This window comes from Gymnoscopelus microlampas (genome assembly GCF_963454915.1).
Source record: "Gymnoscopelus microlampas genome assembly, chromosome: 2".
Classification (NCBI taxonomy): domain Eukaryota; kingdom Metazoa; phylum Chordata; class Actinopteri; order Myctophiformes; family Myctophidae; genus Gymnoscopelus; species Gymnoscopelus microlampas.
In genome coordinates, this window is record NC_139939.1 from 3,322,074 (window position 1) to 3,332,976 (window position 10,903).

Here is a 10,903-nt window from a genome sequence, read left to right on the forward strand (position 1 = left end):
GCCTCATCCATTGATGGGATTAAGGACATGCGAAACCAGTCAATGGCAGCCAAATCGTGAAGGAAGGCTTGTTCCGAAAAGTGTTTAAAGCAGCGCCTGATAACAGTCAGGCCATTGGTTTTGGGCAGCTTAGTATTCCTGACACAAGCAATAGTACAATGGTCACTCAAATCATTTGCAAACACACCAATAGAAACATATTTGTGCGCTGCATTTGTTAATATAATATCAATCAGAGTGTCACCATCCGGTCTGGCAGGGTTAAATCTAGTGGGGCTATGGATGATCTGTGTTAAATTTAGGGAATCACATTGCTGTTTAAAACTAGCAGATTTATCAGTCAACCAATCCCAATTCAGATCAGCGAGAAGGGCAATCTCGGAACTAGTACACTTAGAAATTAAGTCTACTAGGTTTCCCATAGCTTCACTAGATGCAGAAGGAGGCCTATAACAGCAGATAATAGTCAAAGGAGAGTTAGCCACAACTATCTGGACGGCTAAAAATTCAAACTGCCTAGGTATAGTTACAGAATGAAGAACAGACCCTTGAAATCTATCAGAGATGTACAGAGCAACTCCCCCACATCTGCCTTTACGATCGGTTCTATAGATATTATAGCCAGGCACACGAACCACATTATCAGTAGTGCCAGGTTTTAACCAGGTTTCTGAAACCGCGACCACATCAGGCTTGGCTATTTCAAACCAACAACGAAAAGTGGGCAATTTAGGCACCAGGCTTCTAGCATTAAAATGGAGGAAGCCTAGGCCATGTCTACAGCTAAAATCATGGGGCTAGACAACATTGGTAGGGCCTCAAAGAGGGGGTCCGGTCCAGGATTAATGTGTACATTACCTGAGATAAACAGCATTAGTAAAATCAACAACCTTGTTGATGTTCTCCTACACACTGAAACAACACCAGGGGCTCTGGAGGAAGACATGCAAGAGTGAGCAGTACAACAGGGATCGCGCCATAATCCAAGAATCACCATATCCAAAGCAGGCTGAGAAAAGCAATTCAGAGAAACACGTTTACATGGTCTTTGTGGCCAAAGTACATTTTCCAGAAATCCGGATGTAACGCGTGTTTTACCAGCAGTGTTTAGGTTCGAGTGTGGCAAAGAAGTGGTGTTACCCAGATGGAGAGTGTCCAGTGACATGAGACCCATGCCCAACGAGACAATCAACACAGCCAACATATTGCAAGGCAACATGTTAAACATTTCACCACAGGGCATACACAATACAATGAAAACAAAAACAAAAACAGCCACAGAATATTATGCACAACGTTCAATGAAGCATGTAGCATAAACAATGAAATGAAAACAAAACAACCACAGAATGTTTTGAGTTGTGTTTTGTGCGACCAACCATACGCCGTACTGGAGCAGGAGGAGGAGAACTGTAATCCAACAGCAACAGCCGAGGAGGCGACGAGGGGAAACGGAGAACGGGCCGAATCCGAGGTACAGAAACTGTTCAATCCGTGGAAGAGAAGCAGGGCAGAGGCTGGAGGCCTCGCAATTCGACAGGCTATGTAGCACAGTAGAGCAACGAGATTAGCGTGCCATCTGAACTAGCATGCCAACACGAGGACGCCGGCAACAACAACAGTGCTCGCCGTCGCAGAAGCCAGAGATAGATGAGAGACGAGACCGCCGCACAAGCCAACCTGGAGGCGCCGTTTATATCCACACATCCACCGCAGTCCCTCCTCACAAAGGCCGAGAAGAGGCAGGACGCAGAGCCACGGATCAGCAGGGCAGGCGAGCCCTCCGAGCAGCAGCAGCAGAGCAGATCCGGCGCATAATCACCGTTGATAGCGAGATCACGGCCGCCGAGTAGCCGCGAGGAGAAACGCTATAATTGTACTAGCGTTTTTGCCACAGCCAGCGGTGGTATAAACACTATGTCTAGTGAGCAGCACAAGCTACGATGAGCTAGAGTTGCCACCCAGGGTGATCCCAGCACTCAAGGCCAACCAGACAGGAACGGAGCAGACAGTCCAGGGGACACCCTGGCCTCACAGACACAGCCCCTCGGTTGAGGTGTAGTAGCGTCGTACACCGGGTCAAAGCCGGCAGACACCAGGCGGATTGTGGAACAGGCTTCTCAGAGGTAGACAATCCACTATTTCCTAAACTTCAGCTAAAATAAATCCCAGGATATCACGATAACACCGAACTATGTTTAAAATGTCACAAAAAGAAGCAACAATAAAATTCGCGAGGCATAGATGACTTAAAAACATAGAAACATAAAACCTAGCAGAGCATGTAACATTCGTGCCGCCATCTTGGATCCTGGATACAAGTAACACATGCGAGTACTTTTTCCACCACTAGGCAAAAAAATAAACTGGTTTGTACACTCCATTGATAAATGAGGGCCACTGAGTTTCTTTCTGACGTTACCTTCTCTCTCCTCCTTCTAGACCTCTCACTTCTTCCTGTGTGTAAAGAGGAGGTTTCTCCTGAACAGCAGGAGAGGAGCCCCGGTCTGGTCCAGGAGGAACCAGAACCTCCACAGATTAAAGAAGAACAAGAGGAGATACTTCAAAGACCAGAGGAGGCTGTTGGGTCAACGCTGACATTACTAATTAGGCAGGTGTGGAGTGAGGCTCCCTCAGGTAAAAACAATAACTTTTATTATTACTAATAAATGATAAACAGATGATGTATATTAAGTATCTATATTACGTATCTATCAACATAATTAGCAGCAAGTGTTAATGTGTGACCAAATGCCAGGGCAAGAAGGCCATCAAATAAAACAATGATTTTTAAGTCTACGGAAATAATGATTTTAACTTGAAGGTTAAGGATGATTTAATGTGAATATAGTACAAGAATAGTATAACTATATGTGAAATATAACCCATATAACCATGCACCCACTTGTTACTTTTGACAAGGCTCGTGAACTTTGTTATTCCACATTGAAAACAAGTTTGCCACCAGTAGCTTAGCTTTTACAAGGAGTGTTACAATGTATGTGCAAGTAGGCAATGATAGGCTTATGATAGCCTGTGCCATTCAAAGGTTTAACTTTGGCATCATATTGTTTTAACTTTGAAAAATTGCTTTAATGTCCCCTTCCCCTGTTTTTGTGTTCTTCCTGAAGAGACATACGCAGTGGCTCGTGAGAAGCTCCAGCTGGGAGAGACGTCATCGGACATAGCGACTGATGGTGATGATGCATCCCGAAGGCGACAGAGGAGGTAACTAAAAATAGCTGTTGTTAGGCAATGGTTCTAAAATGTTTTCTTGTCAAGGTGTGTATTTGACCACGGAACCCCATCTGAAAAGATTTTGTGCCAAGGACCCTATACAAGATTTGTGGTGTTATGTCAAGGTTTTTCTTTTTTTAAATAGCTGATGAATATAGGGCCCTCCCGGACCCCACTTTGAGAACCCCTGCATTAGACCACGGACCATACACCCTTAGAGTTACAGCTACATAAGGGTCCATTTGGTTCCTAACTAGCCTTCATTTATCTGGGGATTTATCTGAGGACCCCCTCAAGCAGGGGTCTTCAACGTTTTCAGGCCAAGGACCCCCTGGCTGAGAGAGAGATGAAGCAGGGATCCCCTCTATATTGTATAGAATTGTGTTTCAGATAAACTTTTGCTGCTCTTTTTTCCCTCTACACACCTACTGTATATCTCTTTCCCAAAAAATAGCCAATCTACAAGCTCAACGTCTCGCAGCGCGAGGCGTTTTGAGCTTGTAGATCGGCTATGTTTGGCTAAAGTTCTCCTCAGAAAAGGGATACTAGGGTTCAAGTGGTTAAACATGTAGAACAACATGTAAAACAAAAAAAAAATCAATCATATCACACAAAGATTTGGGGGACTCCCTGTAGTGACTCTGAGGACCCCCAAAGGGTCCCGGACCCCCTGTTGAAAACCCCTGCCCTCAAGGACCCCTGAAACCTGGAATTTCCCCCTGTATCTAACCCATTATAATTATTTGACGCATTAGTCCCACCTCCGAGCCAGGAGGTGAAGATTAGATGCGAGTCCGGAGGAAGCAAGCAGGTTAGACTGACTACCACGTTCCAATTCCTCACACTCCTGCTTGCTCGCTCCTCCATGTCATGTCATGCTATATTTCTCATATATGAGCCGTTTGACATGCAAGCCCTCACCATGCACAACAAACAGCATGATTGTATAAATTAAATATCAACTCATTATTTAATGTGTTGTTTCTGTAGCTTTGATCACTGGTATTCATGATATTGTTGTGAAACCTTGTATCTCCATAATTCAACTTTTTGTTTTTTCGTAAATGAATGCCCTATTTCATCGTTACAAAAGAAATGAAAATAACCGATCTACAAGCTCACCACGCCTTGCATTGCGACATGTTGTGAGCATGTAGATCAGCAATTTTCAAATGGTTGATGTATGCATGGTTAAACTGATTTGTCCCTCTTGCTTGTACTTTCTTAATACATTTTGCTAGGAATGCTCTGGAACACCCTCAAGGACCCATGGGGGTCCCCGGACTCCATTTTGAGAACTACTGCTTAAAGTTAATTTTTTATGTTTGCTAAAATGTATGTTTTTAACTGAATGTAGGCCACCGCAAAAAACGGAGGGAGGCGCTCACGAGTGAGGAGGAATCGGAAGCTTTCGATGATGACTTCCTACCACCTACACCTCCCCGTGCACTGTCCAAGAAAGTGAGCTACCCGCGCCCCCCCAAAAGACACAGGAGCCGCAGTCCAAGTCCGATCAGCAGTCCGAGCAGCAGCCCCGGTGTATCTCCCTCTTCTCAGACAAGTATGTAAAGTATGGAATTAGATTGTATTACTTTTTATAAAATATACAGAGAATCTTGAAATGTTACATTATGTTTAGGAACCCCGAGTCCCAGAAGAACCCCCAGTCCCGTTGGAATCCCGAGTGTGGACACCCCAGTTGGAAGACCAAGAGCAAGCCGCCCAACTGCAAACCTGATCAGCCGCCCCACTGAACCCACAAACGTGAGCACCCCAATAAACTCCCATTACACCTAAGGCAGGCAGCCTCTGTGAATAGCTTTAAAGCACAGCTGAAGACCTATTTCTTGGCTTTTGGTTGATTTTTAAATGTTGTTTTATGCTTTTGCTTTCCTTCTTTTGCTTTATCGTTAAATTAGTTTTACTTTACTGTAATTGTAAGCACCTTGAGCTGCATGTCATGAAAGGTGCTTTACAAATAAAGTTTATTATTATTAACTGTGACACAGAGCCGCCCCACTGGGACCCAGATGAGCCACCACAATGGAACCCCTATGAGTCGACCCACAGCTGGAACCCCAATGAGCCACCCCACTGGAACCCTGAGTCAACCCACAGCTGGAACCCCTAGTCAACCCACAGCCGGAACCCCAATAAGACGACCCACAGCTAGAACCCCAATGAGCCACCCCACTGGAACCCTGAGTCAAACCACAGCTGGAACCCCTTGTCAACCCACAGCCGGAACCCCAATAAGACGACCCACAGCTGGAACCCCGAGTCCAGCACCACGAGCACCAGGCATGGGAGAACACATGTTCACCCAGCTCGTGAGACTGCTAGAGCAAGTAAAGAGCACTCAGACGGTCCATGGGCAGATGCTGAACATGCTGCTGAAGGAGAAAGAATCTCTGCCAGCGCTCGAGCTGCCTGAAGGAGCTGTGTTCCCGCTGGACACGGTGGCAGATCTCGAGTCCATGAACTTAAAGCTGGGTGACCCTGACTTTAAGTCTGCAGTTGTACGTTCTAATCTCTTATTCAATTCAAAATGTACTTGTATTTTCTAATCACATTGGTAGTCTGTTAACCTGCCCTTTGAGTGCATGCACACAACGGGCATTGACATCTTAGCTGTTCACTTAATACAGAATTTCCTTCCTGTGACTTTTATCATACTCAGGTTGCCATGGTTGCAGACATTGGGGGGACTTCCGTGGACCGTTGTGTCAGGAGGATGATGGGGTTCCTCATGACCAATACGCTGGCACTCGAGTATAACCTTTTCGGACGCAATGGCAAGAAGGAGTTCCGAGGACTGGCACTTTTTGACGTTCTATATGGTAAATTAGATTTTGTGTTATTGCCATAACATAATGGTGCCACCTGAACTTTGTTGTTCTACATGAAAACTAAATTGCCACCATAGCTCAAGACATTTAAAATTATTGTTCCATTTTCTTTTTCTGTTCAGCAAAGAATCCTCAATAATGCATCAGAACATCTTAGCCCCCTTAGCTGTCAGGTTCTATACATAATCCTGCATTTTTCCTGTAGCACTTGGTCGTGTGAAGAGCTTGGAGTACAACTCTCATGAACTGTTCTCAGATTTGACTCGGTTGTTTTTAAAAAGCATACACATTTCTCAGCGATATAAAACTTTTGAAAAGATGTCTGTCTCATAAGGTTTCATAATCAAGTCAGCATTACCAAGTTGGCTTCTTGTCATTTATTTTTAGGGGCAATAAAGAAGAACGCCGTCACGCAGGATATAAACAAGAAGGAGGCAGAGGTGGCGGTGTCCAAATGGTTCACCGGAGCTCGGGACCGTGGTGGAAACCGGACCCTGCAAGCTCGGAGATCCCTCGAAAACACAGTGAACACACAGGACAATCAGGCCCAATAGGCCCTACACACACACACACACACACACACACACACACACACACACACACACACACACACACACACACACACACACACACACACACACACACACACACAGTTTGTGGTGTGTTTCACATTCAGGATGTGTTGGCTGAAATGGCCCTCTGCTGGAATAATTCTACCTCATGAGAAGAACCCTCCTTTTTGTTGAGTTAAGAGATATGGGTTCCTCATTAGTTTGTGTCCAGAACATTTAAGTTGATTGTTATAAAGAGTTTTCACTGTTATTTCTCGATTGTTATTAAGACTTTGCACTGTGATTACACTATGATTGTTTACAAGAGTTCTATTTTAATAATTTACAAGAGTTAGGGATTGTTTACCCTTGAGAGTTGAAGATGCACATTGGCCGAAAACTATTGTCTACACTTTATTTTCATTTATATATATATTTTATTAGTTTTAGTTTTATTTTGCAATTTCTGAAAGCTTTTGCACTTTATTTTCATATATACATTTTATATTTTAGTTTTAAAAATACCGAAGCATTTTGTATTTGTTTTTGTTTTTTACAATTAAAAACCAGTAGGCCTCAAAAGATATATTGTCTGATATTGTTTTTTCACCCTGGTAAAACTTAAATTTGCTAAAAAAAAAATCTTAAGTTGTGTTTGCAGTAGTTAAACATGGTTCTTGTCAATTTACTGCTAAATTCTCCTATTTTAATTCCTTCAGGACCAACTTGAAACCCATGTTGGCAAAGGGCCCGGATGTTACCCACTTGGGCTGCTAGAAGTGGGATCTACACGGGTCTCAAACGTACCCAGATGGACTCCACCTAAGGCCCATTCAGATCCCACTTCAAGCCCATATGGGCAAACACAGGTGATGCCTAGATGGGTGTGATATACAATTGGCCATTTGGACCCCACCTAAGACCCAGTCAGGACCAACTTAAGCCCATATGGGCTAACACAGGTGAGGCTTACATGGGTTTGACATAGAATTGCCTATTTGGACCACACCTAAGACCCAGTCAGAAACCCAGGTAAGCCCATATGGGCTAACACAGGTGGGTGCTTTGTGGAACCTGAGTAAAACGACTTGTAGCCCTAAATGGGCCAACACAAGTGTTACCTATATGGGTTACATGTAATTCGCCCAGCTGGAACCCACCTAAGGCCCATTCAGATCCCAGTTCAAGCCCATATAGGCAAACACAGGTGGCGCCCACATGGTTCCGACATAAAATTGCCCATTTGGACCCCACCTAAGACCCAGTTAGAAACCCACGTAAGCCCATATGGGCTAACACATGTGGGTGCTTGGTGGAACCCAGGAAGGGAAGGGAATAATAACGCAACTTGCGTCGATAACTAATGAAGCTCGGACATTTCCACGTTTGGCTAAAAACAGTGGGTGAGTAATGAAAATTAAGCTACTATTAGCCTTATTTGGCTAACTCCAGGCGTCTTCACATGAATTAATTTATGTCATATTTACATGCTGAGTTAAAGTCTGACATTTAAGTGATATGTAGCCTGATATTACCAGATTGCTATAGTGGGTGCTAAAGTGCTCTCTCCTGATTGGCGTAAATGTTGTCAACTACCTGCTATATTCTGTTTACTAAAGAGCTTGAGCGACCCCTGTGACCGAACAAACGCTCTGTAGCAATGATTACTATCAGAATATAGTACTCTAACCTTTTTAACGAGATAACGTTTGTATCAGTTTAAATGTGATAGTGTTCCAGTTCCAATTGTGTCTGCTATTAGGCTAGTGACAATGGCCCCCCAAAAATTAGGGGTCTAGGACCAAACACAACATTGTTTTTCCTCATCTCTAAGGCCTCCCATACATAAAATGGATTGTTGTATTTTTTACTGCAAAAGTGGTGAAATTGATATTTAAAGTTATACACCCCAAACTAAAAATAAAGCCTGGCCGTCTGGGGGTTGAGGCATATAGAATAATTTAGATTCACAATGGAAGCTCTGATAGGTTTAACACTTAGAATACTTTAAGTCTGGACATCCCTCTACATTCTAGAAAAGACTGAATGTCAATATCTCAATGTAAATATGAGATACAGTCATTTGAACACATACCTACAATAGGCGAAAATGTAAATATATAGAATGTTCTCCTTACTTTGTAGTGACTCTGACATGGACACTCAGAGTAAAAGAACAGTAAAAAAAATGTATACAACAATCCACTTCATGTATCATCTTTTGACAGAGTCAGTCACTGTAAACTTTTTAACAAATTATGTCTGCGAGGGGCCCCCAGATATTTGATAAGGATCCTGGTTTACTGGTATTCACACCAGACTATGCTGGTTAAATGGGGTAACTCTATCTCCGCCCCATTCCATGTGACCAATGGGGTAAGACAAGGCAGAATTTTATCTCCATTCCTTTTTAATGTTTTTATGGATGATGTATCTGTACAATTGAATGCCTGTAAAACAGGGTGTATCATTGGTGACAGTATCATTAACCACCTCATGTTTGCAGATGACTTGGTGGTCCTATGTCCTAGTAGTGCTGGTCTCCAGCAGTTACTAAGAGTGTGCTCACGGTATGGCATTGATTTTGATATCAAGTACGACGCAAAAAAGAGCATAACTCTGATCGTGAGAAGTAAGGAAGACAGTAAGCTGGTTTTTCCTGACTTCTATCTGTCTGGTATGACACTGAAAGAGTGCAAGGAGACCAAAAATCTAGGTCATTTTATAACAAATGACCTATCTGATGACAGAGATATTTTTAGACAGCGCCGTAAACTATATGCTCAAGCCAACATGCTTGTTCGCAAATTCAATTTCTGCTCAGTTCCAGTGAAAATCTCACTTTTTAAAGTTTACTGTACTCCGCGACCGCTATACACTGCCCACCTGTGGCGACGCTACAAAAAGGGCAGTCTGCAAAAAATGACAGTGGCCTATAACGACTGCATGAGGCTACTGCTCAAAGCCCCAAGATGCTGTAGTGCCAGTCAAATGTTTGTAGAAATAAATGTACCCACTTGCCCTGCTGTATTACGAAACCTGATATATAGATTTATGTACAGGTTAACAGACTCGGTGAACAGCATCATTGTATCACTCTCTAATCCTGCCAAGAGCTCTGTTAGGCTGTCATCTAAGCTATGGAGACACTGGCGCTCTAGCCTGTATGTGCAGAGATAAGGCTGAAAGTCCTGCCTTGTTTGTATATGCCTTGTTTATTTATTGTTTTGTTTTATATGATTTAAGTGTTCCTCACTATGGACCCCCCCCCCTGTGTGTGTCTTGAATAAAGACTGAATTGAATTGAATTGAATATGGGAGGCCTTAGAGATGAGGAAAAACAATGGGCCGGATTCATAACGAGGGTCGTAAATATGGTGTAAATGAAGTTCGTAAAGGAGGTCGTATTTCTGGTACTCACTAACGGACGTGCAATTCAAAAAGGGGGTCGTATATGACAGAGACGTGCATATGACCAGTTCTATATTATAATGACAGTCAGATGGGCGTGATGATCCCGAGAGGTTCATTTACATTGTTCCACGCCCCATTTTGCACCATAAAAGGCGTGAACCGTGACTCAGCAGTTTCTCTCTGATCAAATCTGTCACTTTACTGAACGGTGTTGCCATGTATGGTATCCAGAACTATATCATGTATTATTGGTTAATAAAAGTATGAGATTTTCAGGTGAAAGCTGTGACCTTTTGGAGATGAGGCTGAGAAAGCAAGGTTTGAGTTTGCATTTTGATTTAAATTAGTCACACCCTGAAGATCCTGCCTTTTGTCCTTGAACAGGAGATCCCAGGTCTTGGTGTGAACTAAAAGCAAGTCACAGAGCCAAGTTCTTTGTGACCAAGAGGCTGATTTCAATACTATTGTCTTTATGCAAGGGTGATGGCAAAGGTGAAATGCAGCTCTCTCTCTCTCTCTCTCTCTCTCTCTCTCTCTCTCTCAAAAAAACTCTGGTAAAGTCATGCAGACTCAGATTGAATTTATACTGTATTATTTGTATTTCTTGGTAAAAGCTTATTTTGTAGTATGTACACAAGTGTGAACAAATGTGGTTGGGGAGAAACCAGCATGTAAACTTTTCTTCTTGAATCTAAGGAAAATGTCAAGTCCTCTTAAATCATCTCGTTTCGTTTAACTCATTCATACAAGGTTGAATACATACATGTGTGGGCTTATATTGAAGGTAATAAGATGATAAACAATGATTTCATAATATGAGCTTGTGTAAAAGTACAGTTTGATAGATACATG

The 10,903-nt window shown here is 43.0% G+C and overlaps 1 protein-coding gene and 1 long non-coding RNA gene across 3 annotated transcripts; both read left to right on the top strand.

Moving 5' to 3' along the window:
• Positions 1–3,128: 3,128 nt before the first annotated feature.
• On the top strand, positions 3,129–5,411 carry LOC311059195. 2 transcript variants are annotated; one of them, XR_014602136.1, is made up of 3 exons: positions 3,129–3,228; positions 4,877–5,001; positions 5,247–5,411. It is a non-coding gene; the product is annotated as an uncharacterized lncRNA (long non-coding RNA). The 2 variants fall into 2 exon arrangements; XR_014602137.1 differs by lacking the exon at positions 3,129–3,228 and adding an exon at positions 4,715–4,798.
• A 6-nt stretch (positions 5,412–5,417) lies between these two features.
• LOC311035483 (uncharacterized protein) lies at positions 5,418–6,640 on the top strand (the record flags this gene model as incomplete). Its single annotated transcript, XM_084043721.1, has 3 exons — positions 5,418–5,756; positions 5,918–6,077; positions 6,474–6,640. The coding sequence occupies 3 exons, from the start codon at positions 5,418–5,420 to the stop codon at positions 6,638–6,640; spliced, it is 666 nt and encodes a 221-aa protein (XP_083899847.1).
• Positions 6,641–10,903: the final 4,263 nt, after the last annotated feature.